Genomic DNA, 25,035 nt, shown 5'->3' with positions numbered 1-25,035 from the left:
AATTCTCATTCTCGGAATAAAAAAAGAACATGTTATCAAACACTTTTTTTTTTCTCAGAAACTGTTCCATGATACAGAAATAGAAAAGGATTGTTTCTTTTCAGAAATAGTGCCAGAGAATAGAATGGTTGTCATGCACACCCTACTTGTGAAGTTGTGATAGAGATGTTTTTTTTTTTGGAAACAGATAGAGTGGTTTTTTTAATGATATTTTAATGACGACACTTTTCTTTATGAAAATATTTCCACATTAATTTTGTTTAAGATAAAATGTTTATAGCGATGCAATTTGTCTACCTCTTTTAAATTTGTTTCAATCAAACTTGATATTAATTATTTTGAATTTTAATCCTAAATTTTAAACATAAGTATATGCTTCTAAAATTGATAATTAATACTTTTAATTATTTTATATTTTATTTAATAGCTAATAATTAATTGGATTATTAATTAGCTTTCAAGACCATTTTCCATATCGATATCGATCATATTGATATTTGATCGGACCAAATACACTATGAACAGGCCAATATGCACTGAGCCCAATCACACACGGTTGAGTAGTCTGCGTTGAATAGTCTGCGTAGTTCTTCGGTCTGGGCTTGGTGGTCACGTAGTGGATCGTGCCTTGTCTTTGTCCTTCACGTTGGTGTGTTGACACCAAATGGGGGATACCTGCGAAGACACTCCGATGCTTAAGTTAGTATCAGAGGCAGGAATTGTATGTTGTTCATGTAAAGAATGATCGTACCTTGGTGGTATATCGTTTTCTTATATAGTAGTTACGATGTCGCCTTAGTTAAGGCGGCTTGGCTTCTGAGTGGCCAGGCTTGGGCTGCAGGTCAGTCAGAGGACCTGAGTAGCCTTATCTGCTATAGTGTGTAGTGGTAGAGTCGTGGCGAGCTGGAGCTGCCCGTTGTTTATTGGAGTCAAGGCTCAGTGGGGTTGCCTTGGGCCTTAAGTTTACTTCCTAAAGGGGTTTCATACGCGATGTGGGCATCGCGTCTTGTCTGTCGCGATGAGGGCATCGCGTCTTGCGCGCTGTACTTATCCCTTGTGCTTTGCTCTGGTTTTTAATGGGTTTGGGCTTCCTTATGTGTCATTGGGCCCTGATTGGGCCTATATTTTATCCGGATCAATATTGAAATTGTGTTTATCATCTAAATCCCACTCCTATCTTATTTCTTCTTTCCCAAAGTCATTATCAGAGATTATTTTCTTCTTTCTTTTGAATTGTTATGTTTTTTATTAAATTCTTCTCCTCGAGATTCGTCGCCATGTATTAAACAAACAACAATGTTTTTTTTTCATGAAAAAATATTTCTCCTGCCATATGATTACCCTAAAATGATATTATTTTGGAGTTTAGAATAAAAAATGAAGGATATTTTAAAAAATTTGCTTTCCTATTGTAACATGTATTTTACTAAAAAATATCCTTTATTTTTTATTTTAAACCTCAAAATGATGTCAGTTTAGAGTTGTAAGAGATAACTTTAATTCATATGACAGGATAAACTTTTCTTTGTTTTAATTATGCTAATTTTTCATATATTTTTTTTCTTAACATTAAAATAGTAAAAAAAACACCTTTCAATGCATATCCTTTCTATTCCTTTGTTTCCCAAACTAAAAAAAGAAATAAAAATCTGTAACCATTGCGGTGTCCAAATAACAAAGTTCTTAAAAAAATGACAACTTAAAGAAGGAGAATAGTTCATTGTACTTATTAATTTCAAAACGTTTTCAATTTAGGTGCTTTCTGTTATATTAGTAAATAATATAAAGATTATTTTAATAAAGAATGACTACTAAACATTTTAAGTAAATATATTTTAATATCTTGATTAATTTTCTTAACATTTTATAAAAGATAAATTTGTTATCTTTTTTCATTATATTTCTTAACTGAGTAAATTTAGTTTTCCTTTTTCTTCATTGCAAACATATTTTGTTATTCTCTTTTAATTTAAGTCATATTCCACTATTTTTTCTTATATTAAATTGAGTTATCTTGAACCATTAAATTAAAATAAAATAAAGTTATATAATTTAGTTTTTAATGATTGTTTAATAGTTTTCCCTTAGGAAAAATGAAAATAAAAAAGCTAAAATGTAGTTGCAATTTTGCAGAAGGATCAGGATAGAACAACAATCCATTGTAGCATTATCAGATGTACTAAATATATTGGGTATAACTCATATATAGTTTGCATTCAGCAGATGATTTTTGTTAGCTGGACAGAGAAAACAACTGGGGTTGCATTTAGTAAATAGAATTCATGATAACGAGTACGGTGAGAAAAATATTGTAAAATATTATTTTATGTACGTAGTTCACATTAGTTGAATTAGAGTAAATTTGTGTCTCCGTTCTTTTTTTCCTTCCCTTTTTTCCTATTTTGCAATTTTGCGTGTAATTGTTTGTCTGAACAAAATATGTTTTAAAATATTTTTGAAATTACGTAGTTGACGTAAACGTAATGTGCCTTACCTTTACATATAGATATATATTGTATTATATGAAGATGATTATACTTATTACTGAAAAGTTTTACAACTCTTATTATTAAATTAATCATCGTTGATTTTTTCAATCTAATAATTATAATTTATTAGAAATTAATAATTAATTAATAAGTGTACTCAATAAATTATAACTGATATATTGATTGAAATCACCTATCATTAGTTTAGTAGTAAAGTTGTAAAACTTTTCAGTAGTAAAGATAACTTCTCTTGTTATCAAAAAAAAAAAAAAAAAGATAACTTCTCCTGTATTATATATACCTTGTTTTTTTCCAACTAAAACTATAAGTGTGTGTGAGCAAGTGTGCTTCTTTTAACTCTCATGGCAGAGGGGAAGTCGATTGTAAGGAAGACAAGTATGTCTCCCAAAAGTAGTTGGATTCACTTCGATGCTAAAGGCCATGGTTCCTTACTCGACTTGGACAAGTATGATATCATGCGTCGAGTTCAGATTCATGCTCGTGATCTCAGGATTCTTGATCCATTTCTCTCTTACCCCTCTACCATTCTTGGTCGAGAAAAGGCTATTGTTCTTAACTTGGAGGTGGTTCCACATTTTAACTTTTTCACATCAATTGCATTTGTATTTTTATTTTTATTTTTATTTTTTTCCTTCGTTGTGTTTTGTTACATTTCATTCTATAGTTTTGGTTTTGTGATTTTGGGTTTTCAGCATATCAAAGCAATCATCACTGCTAAAGAGGTTAGTCAATTTTTTTTTTTGGGTACCTTTAAATTGTAGATACCTATTTTTTTTTATAGAGTTTAATAAGATGGATTTCAGTTTCGAAACTAAGATTTTAAGTTGTATAAATTATTGGCTTAGGTGTTTTTGCAAGACCCAAGGGATGAAGATGTGGTGCCCGTTGTTCAGGAGCTACAACGGAGGTTGACTGCTGTTCATACAAATCAAGGAGAAGGAGAAGAGTATCCTAGCCCACACGATACTGAAATAGTTGAAGAGGATGGTATGCTTGATTATAGATAAAACGTCATTGATAACAAGCTTATAAAAATTGTCTTTTGATTTGCAAATACAGTGTTTAAGAAATTAATATATTAGAATTTGGGGTAGAAATAAGTCGACTCAATCTACTAAAAAAAAAAAAAAAAGTTGACCCAATTTAAAATCAAATTTATATTCTTGTCTCAAGCTTGACTCACGTTAAGCTCGCGAGCTGATCAAGGGAAAAAAGTTTTGAAATGTGTTAAATTCTTTATGAATTGGCTTAGTCTACTCCCTTAATATGTAGGATGATTATGTAGTCAAGTTTATGGTAAGAGTAAAGTTTTGGAACCTTTCCTAACTAACCTTATAAAATTTCTACATATTTACAAGGACTATAAACTTTTAGGATATTTATGTGCACTCTTCTAGTGGTTTGTCTAGAATCTAATTATTTTATTTAAGGCCCAATCAATTCTCATGGTCTATATACAGTACGGATATTTCAGAATATGTAAAGTGGTGGGTGTTGTATATATTACTTGTTACAAGTTCCACATTAGTTGTATAGGCAACTAACATGAAGTTTATAAGATCTTTGACACTGTCACCCTTTGAGTTAATTTTTGGGATAGTAGCCTCATAGTCCTTAATAATTGATAATTTCATTCAGAGTTGAGGCTACAGAAAGGTCTACCGTAAAACCCGCCATAGACGCTGGCCCTTAAAAGGGTAGCAATGTTACAAGTCAGTCACATTCCCACCCTTTGACCCGCCATAACATTACTCATAAGCACACCCAAAACAATGTGAGTCTCTCCATTGGTTATAAGCATATAACCAAAGATAGATATACCATTAGATAAAATGAAAGGAAAGAAACAACATCCACAGAGACAAAGTGTAGCAGAACATCTCCGAATTACTTCTGACAAGCTTGAAAGGATAGCAAGCAAAGACTACAAGGACACTCAAGAACTTTAAATTTGAATTGTGTGTTAGATTGGTGAAGTTGGAAAGAATATCTTAGAATATCTTTATTATTTGTAAAGATATATTTCCTTATTTCATTAGAATTTAGGTTAGGTATTGGCTAAGCCTATTAGTATTTCTTTATATGTTGTACTCTCCTGAATCAATTCAATATACAGATTTTATTTCAATGTTGCTCTCATCTCTTGTTATTTTTCATGGTATCAGAGCTTAACGAGAGGAATCCTTGTCCGCCTTTCCTTATATCTATTTTCCATAATTTTAATATGGTAGTAGAGAGATATCACCCACCATGAGGGATTGACTTTCACAACTTTTCCCTTTCCCTTTTTCTCTCCGCTTCTCTTAGTTTCTTCTTATCGTTCCTTCCTTCGCCGCTGCAAGTGTTGCGCTCCGTTATCATCGACGACCTAGCCTCTGCCCATCCCTCTGTCCGATTTCGTCGCCACCGGCATCGCTGTTACCATCTGCGACCACCGTGCTAGTGTTCGCAGGTCGTCTCCCTCTTGGTTGCGCGCCATTCCAGTCGGGCCTCCATAGATCTATTCGTGCTTAGTCTCTGCCTTCCTGGATATGTTCGTCAGACCTCCATCTCCGCCGCATTGAAAAATCTGAGAAAGGCATCTTTGTCCACCTTGTTTTCGTCGCCGTCGATCGTTGTCACAGCCAAAGGCGTCGTCGCGGCCAAGTTGCGCATGGTGAGGGGTCCACCGTCAGATTCCCTCTGTTGTCCACAATCTGACTCGTCTTCACCAACCTGCGTTCATCTAATTTATTCTTATTTTTTGGCAAAGCTTAGATCTACTCTCTCTCTCTCTCTCTCTCTCTCCAGCAACCAAATCAAGTTATTGTTCTAGTCGCGTCTCTTTCCTCCAGTCCCATCATCTTTTCTTCTCCGGCCGAATCTTGTTTCTTCCGGCTATGTTTTCTTCTTCATCTTCGTTGATTTATTATTTTTATTTTGATTTTCTTTTGTGGCTTGTATTTGGCTTATTTTATTTTATTCCCACATATGTTTGTGGTGTTATTCAAGTCTGATGTGGCTTGTATTTGATTTATTTTCGCCACTGCTTAGCTTTATTTTGGCCTCCCATTCAGGGGTAGCATTTATCTTCGTTGTTGCCATGTCCGCCGATTATTCCACTTACACTGGCTCCGTCGGCTTGTATTCCAGTTGCAACATTGTCATTTTTCCAGCTTTTCCTTGGTTGATGTCTATCCTAGCCCTTCCTTAGCTGATGTCTTTTTATTCCTTTGCTGATGTCCTTTCGAGTATCGTCTCTTTACCAGCTCTTCAAAATGATGGTTATTTCAGTTAATTTGCTGTCGATTTCTCCGACTTATAGTCTTTTATAACATATTAGTCTTGGGTTATGGAATCCTTTGACTTTTAGGCCTGGAACTTCATCACTAATGACGAGGAATAACAATAGTTTTCTACGATTTCAATTAACGAAGAGGAATATTGTGGTTTTTAGGCATATAGGAGCTATAGGTGAAGCCAACAACCTATCTTAGCAAGACCCGGTGGGTTGGAGTCGGATTAAACCATAACATTTGAACTAGTAAAAGTAGATGGAAAGAGTTTCACTCTGACTAACAACAAAGTTTGTTCTCTACTGGTAAGTGCTCAATCCAACACTTGGGATTAGAGCTGAGGTGATGAGTTAGATTCACAGGGATGACATTGTGCGAAAGATATGAGTTGGATGGGGGTATTGTTGGTGAAGCCAACATCCTACTTTGGTAAAGCCTAGTGTAGGTTAAAGTCGAATCGGACTATGGCCCCTAAAATAAAAAAGGTAAGCAGAAAGGCTTATGCTCTGAGTAATAGTTATACCTTTTGATCTAGTGGTAAGCATTTGATCCAATTGGGGCCTTATTTAAGTTTTTTGTTGGCTTTGGTTAGTGAGATATCAATAGGTCATATGCACTCAAATCCTAAAGGACGTACTACTTACAAAATCGGTTTGACTTACTAGAAGGGTCTTAGGGAGGAGCAATAACAACCTCATTTTCTTTTTATCCAAGCGGACTTTTATCTACTATTTAGATGGGGGAGTATTGGGAGGACATGTAATCAACAAGGGATTTTTCACCTCTTTTGCTATAGCCCAAATACACCAGACGAATTGTGTGTAAGCACGATCTTGATTAGGTGATTCAAGCTTGCGGTCTGAAGCAACCAAGGGCCAAATTTTTTATTTCGGTGAAGTTGTTCAACTCATTTTCAATTAAAACCCCTCATCGCCAATTTTATCACATATTTTCTTGATGTTAGTTTCCTCTGGAGTTTTGACCAATGCCTTGGAGTTTTTAGTTTTGCAAGAGAGAGAAAATTTCCAAAATATTGTGAATTTCCCCCCAAAATATACTGTTTTGAGGTTGTAAGAGATAATCATATTTTGTGTCAGTGGAAAAATATTTTTTCCAAAATTTAATTATCAATATATATATATATATATATATATATATATATAAAACAAAACCATTATTATTACCATTATTAATAAATATAATCCAATATATTTATCTACTAAGTTAATGTAGAAAACGAGATGGCCTACCTCAACATTTATGCCTCATAAGCTACTTTCTCAAGAAATCTTTTTTGATCTTTATATATTTCCTTTCTTCATTTACCTTTTTTATTTCTCTCCTTTATTTTATAGAAATTATCTAAGAATGGATGATTACGATTCTATTGTATTATATTTGGTTAAATAGCAGCATGCATGGTAATAAGAAAAAAGGACATCAAAGAATTGACAAAGAATCTTTTTCTCTTTCCTCGATTTATGATAAGATTTTACCTTCTCTGGGCTAATTGTCTCCTAGATTTACTCTCTTCGTTGGGGATTTCTTTAACATGCACCGGGTGCATGATTTATTAGATGCTCCTTTTCCCAAAAAAAAAAAAATTCTTCCATTTATACCCTTATTTTTTTTTAAAAATTTCTTCTAAGTCCTTTTTGTTTTCCATTTTTGAAGAAGGCCTACGAAGGCCGGAACTGCAAAAAATGGGCTCCTTCGTTGGGTTCCCATCTCTGTTTATTTTTTAAAATATTCTAATTGGTTCAACGCTTCGCGACTAATCCGATTTGAGGTGTGTCCGGGGATTAAGGCTTTAAATTCCTTCCAAAGATGGTACTGGGGAGGATCTGTTCTGTCCTTTATTGGTCCTTCTAGAATACGGGCCTTTGTCAGGTCCATAACAGGATCGAACATATGCTTTTACCCCAACTGCTCAGTTTCCTGGCGTCAACTAAGCTACCATTATTTGATATCTCCGTTCATTTTTTGTATTGATACAATGGCGCTTTCATACTGTTGAGATATATAGTCCCACATTGATTGTGTGGGCAACTAATGTGGCCTTTATAAGGCCTTGGGCACTCCCACCCTTTGAGCTAGCTTTTGGGGTGGTGTATCCCAAGGTTCTTTACATGGTATCAGAGCTTGAGTTGACTATAAGGTCAGAAGTTCGATCCTCACCGTCCTCCACTTTAAAGTAGAATTAAAATAAAAAAGCACAAAAAGGTAAACAAAAAATTGGGCCTGTGCATAAACCACGCTTCAAGCCCAATGGGCTCTAGTGTGAGGGGGCATGTTGAGATATATAGTCCCACATTGATTGTGTTGGCAACTAATGTGGCCTTTATAAGGCCTTGGGCAATCCCACCTTTTGAGCTAGCTTTTGGGGTGGTGTATCCCAACGTTCTTTACATAGTATCCCAAGCTTTTGGGGACGGTGAGGATCGAACTTGTGACCTTATAGTCAACTCAAGCTATGATACCATGTAAAGAACCTTTGGATACACCACCCCAAAAGCTAGCTCAAAGGGTGGGAGTGCCCAAGGTCTTATAAAGGCCACATTAGTTTCCCACACAATCAATGTGGGACTATATATCTCAACACATACGTCTGTTCTTAGTCCGTGACGAAAAAACTCCCCTTCTTCGTTCAAGCAACAACTCGATGATTTTCAAGTGTGAATCCTCGATCTTCAACTTTGTGAAGCTACTTGCACGCAACAAAGAATATGGTAAAGAAACCAAGAGAAAATGGAAATCAAAGAATTACCAAAGAACCTTTCTGTTACGAGAAGGGTTTCTACAAGAGAAGACAACATTTGTTCCGGTTAGAATAGGGAAGTGGCTAAAATGGGAAATTATTGGTACTTGTTTGAATATTGTTAGATGATTTTTTAGTATCTTAGTTACGCCATGTGTGCATGGTGGAATACCTATTGTAGTATAAATAAGAGTTTTGTAATCATTTTTGAATCATCTGAATAATGAAAATCAAGTTTCTTTCTTCTTCTTGATACCATCACGTATCAACTAGTGCTCTCGTTGAGAGTTGAATCTCACCATGAGGATCCAACAAGTTGCAGACTAGCTTCGAACAGAACTCTAGCAAGAGTTGCAATCCATGCGTACAGAATTACAACAACACTTGGATCAACTCAAGGAATCAGTTCTATAATTTGATAATCTCCTTCAAGAATTCATGCTACAAACACATAACTCATCCCCTTTCACATCCCATCAATCAACACAACATCCCGGCAATCAACCACATACCACACCCACCATGAGCAATTGCGTTCTTCTTTTCTAGTAACCCAAACAATTCAGCCAAGAAACCTTTCTCTTCCTCTTCCTAAGACTCAAATACGACCAAGAATCCCATCACCACTAATAATACAGAGGTTCATTTCAAGAGATTGTTCCACCATTCTTTGGAGCAATCTCTCTCTAACTCCATTTTCAGACTACATTATTCATCACCAACCCATTGCAGAAGCAAACAAAATCCCAAAAGCCATGGGTTTGGAACAAGAAAAGCAAGATCCACTATTGTCTTCATCATATATAAAGTAGGTCAACTTTATAATGACCAACATCAAGGGCATCAAGCACCAATCCAGTACCATCAGCAAAATGTTAGGTCTGTTCTGCATACCACTCAACACCCACGACGCCAATGCTGCAAAAGTCCTCAACACCAGAATTCTTCATGCCAATCTCTAGTTCTGTCCTCTATTTTCCTTGCTCGCTTCAACAATTCCAAATTGGCTACAAAATTGAATTTGAGCTCTTTTCTTTGTTTGTACTTCTTAATGGGTGTGTTTGCGCCCCTGTTCCCTTATGGCCTACAACACTATAAGCTTATTTTGTCATCAACTACCTTGCCTCCACCTTATGAGTATGGTTGATCTCAAGGTTTCTCCCCACTTGGACCTTGAGGAGAAGGTCCCTTTTGAAGCGGTGAGTGATGTTACGAGAAGGGTTTCTACAAAAAAAGGCAGCATTTATTACGGTTAGAATAGGGAAGTGGTTGAAATGAATTATCAATAACCTCCCATCGTTTTTTATTACGAAAAAGAATTACACTTAGCTGCCATTGAGTCTCCATATATAAATGGATAATATTTCCCGATACCTCCTAAGAAAAATAAAATCCCAAAATTGACAGGTTAGCGTGAGGTTAAAAATAGGATAAAAAAAATGAAAGCCGATCTCGGGGATAACCGGAAAAAGGCAATTCTACCCCCCCCCCCCCCCCCCAAATTGTTAAAAAACAAAAGTTTTTTTTTTCATTGAATTTTTTTTCCTTGGATCATATGTTTTAATTAAGTATTTTGTTTGGGTTTCAACATTACACAATCAGATTCTATTTTCGAATATATCTTGAGGAATAAATTCCATTTATTGGTAGTTTGTTAGGATATTATTAAATGATTTGTTAGTAGCTTAGTTAGACCATGTGTGCATAGTGGAGTACCTGTTGTAGTATAAATAAAAGTCTTGTAATCATTTCTGAAACATCTGAATAATGAAAACCAAGTTTCTTTCTTCTTCTTGATACCATCACATATCACTTTCCCTCTTTATTTTGCTTTTGGGGTGAGACATGTTACCGAGCACACTTATTGTGCCCTGTCTTTTATCCTAGCGATGCATGTCTCTCTTGCTTTAGGCATTCTGTGCCGCATAATAGTGATATGAGCCTACAGTTTGGGCTTCCATTTGAGGGAAACATTCTGATGTTAGGTAAGGAAATTTTTGAAAGTGATAAATAATTATAATGACACATTGATTTAAAATAGACTAAGTTAGTAGAATATATATGTGAAATGAATGATCCATAAATTTAATATCTTAAGTTTTTAGTTGAGATATAATATCAAACCATGGGGCAGGTTATATTTACAAACTTTTTTGTTTACAAACTCTTACAAACTACACTATGTAGGACCGGTCCTACATTAATCACACAGTGTACGACCGGTCCTACATTAGTGTAATTGCAAAAAAAGTTTGTAAACAGATCTTGTCCCTCAAACCATTTATTATGGTGGATTGTTGTTTAGCGACTGCCTAACTTTAATTTTTTTATTTTGCTACAATTCATGAGCTAATAAATCAGAACAAACAAATATTTAAACTTTACTCATTTAATAAATTACCTAAATTTTCTATATCTTTAACTTGTTAATTAGTTGGTGCGATTCATTAACAACACTAATTTGTACTAATATTTAAAAACTATATTTTATTTCTTTCATATATGAACGATAGATTATGCAATGCAGAGCCACCCTTTGAGTTCCAAGCCCTAGAGGTAATTTTAGAAGCAATTTGTAGTTTCCTTGCTGCACGTACAACAGAAATGGAAATGGCTGCTTATCCTGCATTAGATGAACTTACCACCAAGGTACATGTATAATAGACTACCTTATTTTGTTTTTTCTTTTCTATTGTTTTGATTTTAATTTGAAATATACCTCTTTCATAAATATCGAATAAACTAAAAAATAAGAAGTTTTTTAAAAGTTTTTGAGTGGAATTTTGATGCACTAAAGCTGATTGACTTAGATTGGGCTCAATTTCGAAAGGCAACTTGAAATGGGCTTCTGAGCAAAGCTCGTCGCTATGCCATGGGCATCAACAATTTTGGGTTTTTCCATAATTTATTTTACAGTTTAGGGCTTTCAATAATTGTAAGTTATTTCCTTTTTTGTTAATTATAGATTATGTTTGAGTGTGAATTGATTATTCGTCATCTCATTTGATTTCGCGTAAGTTTTTTTGATTTTGTTTTATTTTGTTTTGCCTATTTAAGGCTTGGAGAACCCTATTGTTATTGGGTTATTTTTTGGTTGATAAAATTAGGAAAAGAGAAATAGTATTTTCTCACAATTCTTGTATTCATTCTTTCTTTCTGTTTAGCCAATTGATTACTGCTTTGACATTATTTAGTAATCAGAGCTTGAACTATCGCATGAAAGGCTAAACAGAACAATGACGATAGAGGTCGAGGTCAAGGTCGAGGATGGCAGAGTTGAGGCTGTGTCGGAAGAGGGCGTGGTAATACCCTTAATAGTGATGACGAACAACCACTCATAGACGCGCAAGACGCTACAATTATAGCTGCAATGGCAGATAAAGATAGACGAATTTAGAAACTCAAACAATTGCTTGCCCTAACACAGTTGGATGAGTTAGATAAAGGAAATGAGTCTGAAAAATCATCTCATGTGGAGGAAAAGATCGAAAACTCATTTTAGAACCAGGAGTGACAAAGACGAAGTCAACTTGGCAATCAATCTTTTTTTGGTAATATTGGGGGTGAAGATTGAGATCCCAAAATTTGACGACACCACTCATCCATATGAATTTTTAACATCAGAGACTTGATAGAAGACTAAAAAGTTAAACTGGTCACTATCAAAATGAGGAAGCGTGCCTCAATTTCGTGGGAACACATTAAGAAGTAGCGAACCAAAGAAGAAAAGTCAAAGATCAAGAGTTAGGATAAGATGAAGAAACTGTTACAACAAAAATTCTTACATATTCGCTACCAACATGAGGCATTTATTGAGTATCATAATCTCAAGCTGCGAGACCTATCACTTGAATAGTATACAACTGAATTTAATTGTCTGCGGATGCGTTGTGACATCGCAGAGGAGGACGAACAATTGATTGCTCATTACCTAGGAGGACTGTGGACTGAGATCTCAGATGTTGTATACTTGCAACAAAATTATTCGTATAATGATGTATATTGTCTAGCTTTGAAGGTGAAGGGGCGGTGTAAAAGAAAAGAAGGTATTTCAAAATTCCAACCTATATTTTCTGATAGAGGAAAGTTATCAAGCTTAACAGCCAACACTAGTGTGGAAAAAGGATCCTTCTAACCTGAAACTAGTGAGAAAGGGGGAGCGACCAATGGTGGAGCAAGTAAGACAGGAACTACAACGAATAGATGTTTAAAGTGCCAGGGTTTAGGACACTTCGCTGCTCATTATCCAAACTGGTAGTATATAACTCTTATCAATACTCCAGCCGATGATATAGGCCCCATTTATGATGAGTACAAAGAAGACCAGGTGGAAAAAGGGTCTGAAGAGGGCAAGATTATCTGTGGTTATGTTGGAGAATCCTTGGTTGTTTGAAGAGTTCAGAGTATTTTTATAGATGGCGATGAGTTGTGGCTGCAACACAATATATTCCACACCAAGTGCACCAATGGTGGCAAGGTGTTTAGTGTGATCATTGATAGGGATAGATGTAATAATGTTGTCTCTAATACCATGGTCGAGAAGTTAGGGCTGAAACTGAGGAACATCCATAACCATACAAGCTTTCTTGGCTGGAGAAAGAAAGCGAGGAGAAGGTAAACAAGAAGTGCCTCGTGCAATTTTCTATCAGCAAGAAATATACTGATGAGGTGTGGTGTGATGTCATTCTGATGGATGCATTTCATATGTTGTTAGGGAGGCCGGGACAATTTGAAGGGAAGATGCATCATTATGGCATAAAAACACATACACTTTCAAGAAGCGTAGATTGACTATTACTTTGGGGCCTTCTGATTTGAGGAATGAGGCAAAGAATATCATGCTATCCACAATAGATTTCCAAGAAGAAGTTGCCAATGTCGTTGAGATATTTGTTTGTGTGGTGATAGAAGAGAATTTCGGTGTTTCTAATATCCCCTTACAAGTTAAGCCATTCTTGAAAGACTTTTCTTATGTGGTCCCTGAGGAGATGCCACCGAAACTACCACCTATGAGAGACATCCAACACTACATTGATTTTGTGCCGGGAGCTACTATTCCCAATAAAATAGCATATAGGATGAGCCCTAAGGAGCACGAGTTACAAAAATAGGTGCAAGAGCTGCTGAAGAAAAGCATAGTGAGGGAGAGCTTGTGTAACACCCTGTTGTACACATGTTTGTTATAATTGCATATGGATTAAGCGCAGTTACAATCATAGCAGTTGAATTAAAATGCGAATAAACTTTTTCTTTTCCGTTAATAAATACAGTTAAGGTTAAAACTTTTTTGTAGCTAAAACAATTAAAAAAATGTAATCATAACTCTTTCGTGATGTAGAAGAATAAAAATATATTCAATCGTATCATCCATCGCTTATTAATTATTACCATGAGGTTCCAATAAACCATAGCCTAAAACTTTCTTCATTTATGCTTAACATTGAACATCATTTACGTTTCCTATAGCTGGGAATAATCCACTTAACCATTAACTCCAATCTTTTAGTATGTTAAACTAGAAATTTTGGGCTTTCCAGAAAGGTTTAACATTAACCACTTAGTTGAGTATAGCTGGAGTTATACAACTGGCAAAATAATTGCTTCAACCAAACTTCCGAAGATGCAGCATTAACTTTAAAGAAAAACTGGTATTAATCTTATCACCAAATAGTTGTAGCCCTATATGTTAGCTTCACCTAGGTCCAAACCTCACACAATTTGGAGACCTATAGCTCATGTTATGCCCATTTTATTATGACATGTTACTCTTAATTATGGGCAGTGCGCTTTTCGAAGCCATTTCCTTTCTTGTAAAGTGCTTTAGCTCTCCGACACTGAGGAAAATAGCATTTTGAGGCCACTTAGTGCGTTTTAGCGCTCTAGTGTGCTCCTCAGGACCAAAAATGGTCCATTTCGTGTTGCAAGCACTTTCGGGGAACTTGGTACCCTATTTTTGGTACCTAATGAACAAGTTATGATCTCTATGATACAACAAGCATAGACACACTTATTCTCTTGGAACTTGCATCCATTTCATTTGTTTTAGAGATGGAACCTATCTCTTTTACCTCACATTAACTTAAACTTTACATTCATCCTTTATCTCATAACTTTAACATCTCAATCTCATCAAATTACCTAGCCTCCATGGCATAGGATTTCAGGTAGTACATTAATAATACATCTCATATACATATTGCTAAGCTCAAATACATATACATCATTACATAATTTGTCTCATAATCTCATTACAAATTTTACATACTCAAAATTTAATCCTATACATGATCATCTATCAAACGTAATGAAGGATTATACAAAAACTATCATGTCATCATCTACTCAATACTGATTACATAAAAACAAAACAGTAATCAATCTATATGTCATTCACTCATGCCACATCTAAACTTTTGCCACGTGAAGCACTTATACCATGACTGCTGGTGTAACACCCCGTGTGCACCCGATGTATTAAACATATAATGGTAATAAGCGCAGCTAAATAAATGCGAAAGCTAAATTTTTCCAATTATGAAACATAATCAAATTACCAAGTGGATTTACTTAATTCTTTTTCAAAAGCCGCCTGTATATAAATTACAATAAATAACTACACTGAATAACCTCATAATATAAATAATGCATCAAGTCACGGAGCTACAATACGTAGATCGGACATGTCCTGATACAATAGTACAACTCAGTCTAGATAAATACAACTTATTCCAATGTGGCATGGACAACCCCCATGCTCACCAAATAAAGCAACATAGACAGCAAATCATGCCTCACATATAATGCCCATAACATAACAACAAGATATAAATCATGATAATATGGCAAGGTGCATGCATCATCTCAACTCAACTCCGACCTCCTGCCGCTAGAGGTATCAACCCCCGAAGTACCTGTACCTGAAAATGTGCCACACACGGGGTGAGATCTCAAAAGAGAAATCTCACTAAGACAAGCCTCAAGAATTTCTCCACCCACAAGCTCACTACATGTGCAATATAAGTTCTAAAATAGTAACAACAATATAATATCAAAATTTGTGCAATGCAGCATATGTCCATGTCATGTGTGTATGCATCCTACTGGCCAGAGAATAAAATGTAGGCATTACGTACGTCTACAACCCACAGTACAAGGAGTACACCATGTACTTCACACATGGGTTTACCATCTTGCATGTGGCCTGACATGCTCAGGGGTTACCGTCTCGTGTGAATATCCCACATACATATACATATGGCAATGCACTAACATATAATCCAGCTCAACACCATATCCAATATTCATCATGCATATAAACTATCCCTCCATGAGGTATGGTGGAACCATCAATGGGTAAAATCGAGGATACAAAAGCTTACCTGAAGTGCCAGAATCCATATTCAAATGCTCTGTATACAAAGGAACCTCAACCGTCACACAATTCGACAATTGCAATATGTTTTGTATGACACATAATTTAATATTCAAAAATCCCAAATTTCATATCCATTAAGCAATGTTTCTCTTTCGTTTACATCCTTTTTAATTCATAATTATCGCATATTAACCCCCACTATTAAAGGTATTAATGTTTCCCAACAGTAACACCGACTTCCTAGGGTACCATGCCCAAATGGGGACTTTCTCATGCATTAGAACTGGTTTATGGTCTTTCTGACAGGGGATAATCGATTACCATACGGGGGGTAATCGATTACTCCACACGGTAACCGATTACCATGCACAGGGTAATCGATTACCAAGTGGACATAACACGAAATTTGCAGAATTTCCTGTATAATTCGCGGTTTCAATGGCTTCCAAGGGTCTAAGTTCCGATTTTTATCAAAACAGAAATCGAACTAACATGCTTAAACATCGTTCTAACATATTTTACATGCATCATTAGTATTTCCATATTTTACTTCTCAAAATAGCTCATTTTCAAGAATTTACAAAGGAAATGACTTGTAGTTTCCTAGGGACCTTTGAACTCAGAAAATGGGGAAGCTTTGAGGACCAAAGAGGTGCTCTAAGCCACTGACTTGGTAGTGCACGAAAATCCCCACACCAAGGTAGGTTCTTTCCTCCCAAAGCTTGGTTCTTGAAGCTTCAATGGAGGTGAAACAAGCTCACTTCCATAACAATGGAGGGCAGTCTTTCAATGCCCCAAAACAGAATCCAAAACTCATAAGGACACTCTTCCCACTCCCCTAATGCTTGCTAACAAGTAGGCACAATGATGAAAGAGGATAATCAAGAAGAAATGTGGAGTCTTGGGTATGCAAGTGAAGAAAAGCTCAAACTTTCCTATGGAAAAGAAGGTGGTAGCAGCCAAGCTACGTAGGATTAGTGTGAATTTCTGACCTAGGTTAGTGTGCCCACCTATTTATAGTGGCACACTATTAAGCACCCGATATTAGTTCTAATAGCTCCACTAATTATTTTTCTACCAAACTTAATATTCTGAACCTAGTCATCTTTCTAGGAAATAACATATTTTTCTTATAATTTTCCGCAACACTTTACCAGTACGCGTTTTATACATAGCCGGTATTAGTTTGGATATCACCGCTCATTATTATTACTCCAAATTTGATATCTTAGACCTAGATATTTTTATAGGAATATTTGTATTTTAATTACAATTTTTCGGGATACTTTGTTTGTACACATTTAAACCGTGAAGCGGGACCAGTATCTGCACTTTTCATCAGAACAGCGATTTAAGCATTATCTGTCCTTCTCAATAATTATTCTAATCTTTCTATATTTTCCAAGGTAAATTATGAAATTATTTCTTAAATTCATAACTAAATTATTTAAATTCCTAATTTAACGGTGCAGGTTCTTACAGCTGGTACCTGAAATGATATCCACAACGTGGGGCAAAATATAAATCTTAGTAAAATAAGGTTCTTTGGAGGATAACTCCACCTTATAGTTCACTTCACATGTATGACAACAAATAAACATAATATAAAATACATAATCTCCATGAGATAGTAAGTGACTTTCAAGAGAACACCTTTGTTCCCTTTGATATTTGATCTAAAATACGTCCCCGTCAGGCTAAATCCAAGGAAAGTCCTTATAGTATGGCACCTTCGTGAGATTTCTTTGTCTTATAGGCATCAAATCCCCAAGGAAACCTTTTGTTCCAAGGAAGGCCCATAAATGCAGTTACCTTCAAGAGATACCTTTGTCTCTTAGATGTCTGATCCCAAGAAAATCCTCGTCTGGTTCCAAGGAAGGTAACCATATATATACATTTATCTACTGGCCAGAGATCATCTCAAACATATAGTCAATCCCATCACATCATCATCATATCCATCATAGTTCAACATCATCATATAATGCAACATATCATGCTCAACTACAATAATACATATTTATCATGGAACCAGCACTCCAATTGAGTTTGGTGGAACACACAAGAAGATTAACCCCAAGATCTAGAAGTTTACCTTGCGTGACTTTCGTTCCTAACTTTTCTCTTTCTCAATGTATACAACCACCAATTTCAACACAGAGCAACCTATGCAACGGTGATCAACAACTTAAACAACACATAAATATTAAGTCTATGGCTAGTAAATTACCTTAATTACTCAACATTGTTTCATAAACATCAACTTTCAAACTTACCCTTTTAGGCAAATTTCCAAGAAACATGGTCTTGGTACAATAAGCTATCCAATGGATTTTCTTCAACAAATGTGTCACTAGGAACAAACTTTACAACATCACAAACATAATAACATCCATCAAAACACACCCGCATAACAAATTTTTGGAACACTATTCATCCAATACCTCAAAATCTCAAATCTTCATGAAATCCCTAAAGGAGATGGATTTACTTACCAACATGCACCCAACAATAAAGAAGGAGGCTCCCATTAAACTCTAATGGACTCAAGCTCTCCCAAAATCTTTAAGGGGAATGATCTCTCTCCACACTGGTTCCTAGTCAAAAATATGGATAGGGTTTTATAAAAGGTGAGATTCTAAGCAAATTTGACTTTGGAATCACTCAATTTCATCAAGTGTAGCTCACTCTAGGGTTTTTGTAAGTTTATCTCCTCTTCAACAATTGTGGAGCTCAAAAATAGAGAAGAAAGGAAGAGAGGGGGCTATTTTTGGGGTCTTGGGCTTGAGTGGAACTAATTATCTTAAGTGGTCTTGGCCCCACTTGAGTTGGTCAAAAGTCTAAACATGATAATTTACTCATTTACTTCATTTTTCCACTTATACTAGCCCTTGACTTAACATTTTTCTCAAATGTGTGTTCAACTCATAAGCTATGTATTTACTCATCTATCATGGATTTTAACATTAACTAAACTCACGAGATAATCTCTCACTAACTCATTCACAAATTTTCGATAACTTTTAAAATACTATATTTTTACTGAAAATTCGTTGTAATTGAAATTTATTTTAAAATTGACTCAACCCATTAATTAGATTTATTATCTAATTAATCTCATAATCGTGCAAAAAACCTAATTACTCATTAAACAAGTTCAGGTTATTATAGCATAAGTCCTTGTGCAGTACTTGCCTTGTTGGTCCCTAAGAAAGACAAATCCTGGTTGATGTGGTTGATAGTAGGGCTATCAATCGGATCACCATCAAGTATCATTTTCCCATACCTCATTTTGATGACTTAATTGATTAACTTTATGGAGAAATAGTTTTCTCAAAGATAGACTTGTGAAGCGGTTATCATCAAATGTGAATTGGCGATGAGTGGAAGGCCTCCTTCAAGACAAAGGAGGAGTTATATGAGTGGAGGGTTATGCCATTTGGCTTATCTAACGCACCAAGCACATTCATACAGTGGATGAACCAGGTTTTTTGTTCTTTTGTTGGTTCTTTTGTTGTAGTTTATTTCTATGATATCTTGATACATAGCTCCTATTTGAGAATCACTTACTACATCTGAGGAAAATGTTTGAGGCCTTAAAAGAACAGAAGTTGTATGCCAATCAGAAGAAATATCATTTCCTCACCAACTTTGGGACGTTTTTGGGATATATTATTTCTGCTGATGGTATTAGGATGGATCCAACAAAGGTTGAAGCTATTACTGGATAGGAGACAACTAAGAGCATACATGACAATAGAAGCTTTCATGGTCTAACCTTTTTCTATATGAGGTTTGTTAAGGATTTCAGCACTATTATAGCACCTGTTATAGACTGTCTGAAAGAAACCAGGTATGAGTGGACTAAAGAGGCAAAAGAGGCATTCCAATTACTAAAGTTGAAGGTAACTAAAGCCACCATTCTGGTGTTGCCTGATTTTTTTGATGTTTTTGAGTTGGTATAAGGTGTGTCCTCAGTCAAAAGAATAGACCGATAGCATTCTTCAATGAGAAGTTGAATGAAGGCTAGGATGAAATATTTGACTTATGATAACGAATTTTATGCTATAATTCAGAGTTTGGAGCATTGGAGACACTATCATGAAGCCTTGAAGTATACCAATGGCCAACACAAATTGAATACCCGGCATGCTAAGTGGGTGGAATTTTTTCAAGCTTTCAACTTTGTTATTCAACATAAAGCAGGAGCGCTAAACAAAGTCGCATATGCACTTAGCAGAAAGTATTCGTTATTATCCACTATGCAGGTGAAGGTTGCTAGTTTTGAGACCTTTAAGGAGCTGTATATTGATGATACTGATTTTAGGGAGATTTGGGGGGAAATGCAAGGCAGGGCCCTATCTGCGGTTTTTTATAGTTTATGTGTTCCTTTTTAAGGGCAACAAACTTTGTATTACTCATTGTTCGCTATAGGGGCGATCATCCTCGAGGGACATTTAGGAGGGTTAGCAAGGCACTTTGGTGTTGACAAGACAATAACCTTGATCTACGAACACTTCAATTGGCCTCAAATAAAGCTTGATATTGCTAGACTTGTGGATAGGTGCAGAGTTTGTCACATAGCTAAAACCAAAGGGCATCAATGCTGGCTTATACTTACCCTACCTATTCTGACTGTACCATGAGAAGATATCAGCCTTGACTTTGTGTTAGGCCTTCCAAGAACCTAATGCAATAAGGATTCTATCATGGTAGTGGTGGATAGGTTCTCAAAGTTGGCTCATTCTATCCTATGTAACAAGACTTTTGATCCTTCGTAGGTTGCTCATTTGTTTTTTGCAGGAAGTTGTGAAACTCCATGACGTACCTACGACCATCACTTTCAATTATGATGTGAAGTTTGTAAGCCATTTCTAGCGCACTCTTTGGAGACTGAAGGGGACGAAGCTACAGTTCAGTTCATCTCACCATCCCCAAATTGATGGTCAAACTGGAGTTGCGAACAGAAGCTTGGGCAATTTGCTACGGACCTTAATTGGAGAGAATCCTAAGCAGTGGGACTTAGTGTTATCGCAAGCAGAATTTGCTTACACCAGATCACAAAATCGCACTACAGGCAAGCCCCTTTGAAGTTATTCGTGGGCGTAATCCAATAATCCCTGTGGACATAGCATCATTGCCAGTACACAACTATTTCAGTGCAGATGCTGAGGATCACGACAATCATATTAAGGAGTTGCATTTGCGGGTTCAAGATCATATTCAAAAGAAGAATGTGAAATATAAGCAGCAAGCTAACAAGCATAAGAAGCAATTTGTTTTCAAGGACCGCTGTTTAGTATGGATCCACCTTAGGAAGGAACATTTTCTGGCTAGTAGGTTTCGCAAGCTTCAGCCTATAGCTAATGGCCCCTTGAGGGTGCTCGAGAATACGACAACGCCTACAAGATTGCATTTCCTGGGAAGTACAATGTTTCAGGTACTTTCTATGTTGTAGACTTGTCTCCTTATCATAAATAAGAGGAGGACCTGTTGCATGAAAGTAACAATGAAGACTCGTTAGATTCAAGAAGAAATCTTTTTTTGGTAGGGAAGGATGATGCACCCGAGCTGACTGACTTGGATTAAGCTCAATTTGGATAGGAAACTTGAAATGGGCTTTTGGGCAAGGCTCGTCGCTTTGCCATTGGCATCAACAGTTTTGGGCTTTTCCATAATTTGTTTCATAGTTTGGGGCTTTCAATAGTTGTTAGTTATTTTCCTTTTTTTTAATTTTAGATTATGTTTGAGTGTGCGTTAATTTTGTGTTATCTCCTTTGATTGCACATAATTCATTTTGATTCTGTTTTATTTTGTTTTGCCTATTTAAGGCTTGGAGAACTCTATTGTTATTGAGTTTATTTTTTATTAATAAAATTCAGAAAAGAGAAATAATATTTTCTCGCAATTCTTGTATTTGTTCTTTTTTTCTATTTAGCCGATTGGTTACTGCTTTGGCATTAAATTTTCTTTCTCTTAGTTCAATTCTCTTGTCATTTTGATTGCTTATTATATTCATCTGTCCTTGAGGTGTTCATTTCTATTCTAGCTATTTTTTTTTCTATAAGATTTTTGGTTGGTTGGTTAGTGTGTAATGTGGATGCTCAATCTAGTACAGATTTGAACCTTCTTTGAGGATTCTGTTACTTTTTTCTTTTCAATTTCTTGAGTAATTTTATTTTGTTGTGTTGTTTTGATCTTTTTGAATTATTTAATCTTTAGATTTGCACTCGTAATTTGGACACAGTTCGTAAATTGAAGAGTTCCATAACGAGGCTGACTACTAGGGTTCAGAAGGTATGCCTAGTTTTGGTGTCTTGTTGATAATATTTGTATTCCAGAAAATCCTCTATGCATGTTTATGAAATTGTAAACATCTTAGATTTTCACCATCATCATAAGTACGAGCTAATTATCTTACATGCTGACTTTTATTTTAATTTTAATTTTTTATGTTAAATTTAAGTGAAAATCGTGATGTTGTGGCCGGTTGACACATCATCATAAGTATTGCGAAAAAAATATTGTGTTTTATAGCTCTTTTAGAAATTATTCCTTATCAACAACATTGCTTCAAGTCGGAAGGAGCTTGTTCTTCTTAATCACAACTCTTGAGTTTGAGATATGAAAATAGAGAAAATAATTTTGAAAAAACTGCTCCCTAACTATATGGATCTAACAGAGGTTGACTCAGATTGGCTAATTTATTATCTTATTTTCCTCCACCCTAATAGAATTATTATTTTTTAAAGCAAGGAAAAGGGAAATAAAAAAAAAATCACTCTCTTTTAAACCCTTATTAGTGAGGATGGGGTAAGGCAATCTGTATGCTGCCTTACCCTGTCATTTTAGTAAATAGATTATTTCTCGGATACAAATCTGTGACCTTTCAGTCACACAGAAGCAACTTTACCACTACTCCGGACTTGCAAAAGAGAACACATATAAAACTTGAAAATTCATATAAGTTGCAATATTCTGCCAAATTTAAATTCATATAACTTCGTAGGTGATTATACCTAGTCTTTAGCCCATACATATTGTGCTAATGCTCCATTGTTATACATACTGTATCTGCACTGCACGTATCAATATACAAATTATATTCTATTTACCTTGTCTCAAGTTCTTGTTATCTGCTACAGGTGAAAGATCAACTAGAACAATTAATGGATGATGAAGATGACATGGCTGATCTATACTTATCAAGAAAGTTGGCAGGCACATCATTGCCAATAAGTGTATCAAGAGCTGCTAATTGGTATGTTGTGTCGCCCACCATAGAACCAAAACTATCTAGGACAAGTAGAGCAAGTGTGGCAACATTTTATGAAGATGAAAATGATGTGGAGGAGCTTGAAATGTTACTAGAGGTAATAACATCATTTATTTTTAAAAAGTAAGAAACAATCTTCCATTTTAACTTAATGAGAAAAAACTATTATTAAGCGATTGATATTCATTTTGCAGGCTTATTTCATGCAAATTGATGGCACATTGAACAAATTATCCACAGTAAGTGTCATTTGTGTGTATGCATTAAGGAGATATAAAGCTTTTTTTTGGATAATATGGAAAACAGAAGAAACAAAACACAAAAGGGGGACTCTAACTCAGAGTCGAGCGAGGATATCCCACACCCTCAGAGTCATTTGAAACTAAGAATATTAACCCCAGAAGGGGGAGTCCAAGATACTAATTCAGAAATCTTGTGCGCAATGGTTGACGACAAGCCAATCCGCTACCATGTTTCCTTCAAGCAAAGTATGGGAGAGCTCCACCGTCCAGCTCCATTTGATCAGCTCTCTGATCCCAGAAACCAGGATGTAGTAGTGATGGCTCTCAGATATCTCCGAGGAGATAAGATTCAGAGCATCTTTGGAGTCACCTTCAAGTACGATTCTTCTGTGGCCTTTATCCCAAGCTAAATTGAGCCCCTCAAAAGCACCCAAAAGTTCTGATAAAAGGGGGTTACCATAGCCCACGCTTCTCTGGAAACCACAGATCCAGTCTTCGGTAGAGTTTCGCAGGGTACCACCGCAACGGATGTTTCCCCTACTGGCTGAGAAGGACCCATCAAAATTGACTTTAGTCCAACCCGAGGGAGGGGGTTCCAGGATATCAAATCATCAGATCTACGATTGATAGGGATGTCGACTACCATAAGGATCTTTTCTGCAGTGGTGATAGCTATAACTTGGCTTCGAATGCTCCTAGCAACACTCCCAGGGTCCGTTGCTTTGCCATTGAAGATTAGCTCGTTCCTGTTCTTCCATATGATCCAGCAAGCTACTCCAAACACAGTACCCCAATCCTCTTGGCTAGTGTGAATCCTCTTCTGATTGATGTTACTCGAAAGCCAGTCCTCGAAGGCCATTGTGTAGAAGGGGGAGAACTGGGTGTCAGAGAGGTTGTCCCAGAGCTTCTTCACCCAACTGCAACGCCGAAAGATGTGGTGTAACACCCCGTATATACCCAGCTTGTTAACATGTCATTGTCTTAAGTCACGCTTAATTAAATTGAAAAATATCTTTTTATTTCAATTATGACGTCATTAAACTTAGCCAAGTTGATTACTTAATCAATTTCATAAAAATATCGCCTGTATGTAAATTGCAAAAGAAAGCTAACTGAAATACCTCAATAGATAAATAAGGGAGTATCTAAAACACGGATCTACCACACGTAGTCCGGACAATATCCTAATACATTAATACAACTCGAAGCTAAAAACATAAGTCAAGTCAACGTGGCATGGACAATCCCCATGCTCACCAAATAGACGATGTAACACCCTGTATATATCCGGTAATGTTATCATAATATCGTATTAAGCTGCGCTTAATTAAAATGCGGAATTACTTTTTCTTTTCAATTATGATGCCATTAACATTACCAACTTGCTTAATAATCAATTAATAAAACATCGTCTGTATGTAATTGCAATAAAACAGCTAACTGAAATACCTCATAACATAGATAATATAAGTGTGTCTCTAGTCACGGAACTACAACAATGTAGGCCGGGCCATCTAACAGTTTATACAACTCCAAACTAAAAAGTACTAACCGAAAGTGTCATGGACAATCCCCATGCTCACTCAAATAAGGCAACAT

General features: G+C 35.9%; 1 protein-coding gene across 1 annotated transcript in view; it reads left to right on the top strand.

The window, feature by feature from the left end:
* The first annotated feature begins 2,851 nt into the window (after window positions 1–2,851).
* LOC133298188 (magnesium transporter MRS2-I-like) overlaps window positions 2,852–25,035 on the top strand; it is a 41,939-nt gene continuing 19,755 nt past the window's right edge. Inside the window, exons 1-7 of the mRNA XM_061497447.1 lie at window positions 2,852–3,073; window positions 3,203–3,232; window positions 3,356–3,497; window positions 11,071–11,192; window positions 22,141–22,215; window positions 23,064–23,291; window positions 23,389–23,433. Of these exons, the coding sequence (XP_061353431.1) occupies window positions 2,852–3,073; window positions 3,203–3,232; window positions 3,356–3,497; window positions 11,071–11,192; window positions 22,141–22,215; window positions 23,064–23,291; window positions 23,389–23,433 (864 nt within the window). The remainder of the gene's footprint in view (window positions 3,074–3,202; window positions 3,233–3,355; window positions 3,498–11,070; window positions 11,193–22,140; window positions 22,216–23,063; window positions 23,292–23,388; window positions 23,434–25,035) is intronic.

The sequence above is a fragment of the Gastrolobium bilobum genome, unplaced genomic scaffold (assembly GCF_033153095.1).
Source record: "Gastrolobium bilobum isolate Gb01-03AN ecotype WA unplaced genomic scaffold, APGP_CSIRO_Gbil_v1 utg3993, whole genome shotgun sequence".
NCBI classification, from domain to species: domain Eukaryota; kingdom Viridiplantae; phylum Streptophyta; class Magnoliopsida; order Fabales; family Fabaceae; genus Gastrolobium; species Gastrolobium bilobum.
Note: the sequence above shows the minus strand (reverse complement) of the source record. Positions and strands in the feature narration are given on the sequence as shown.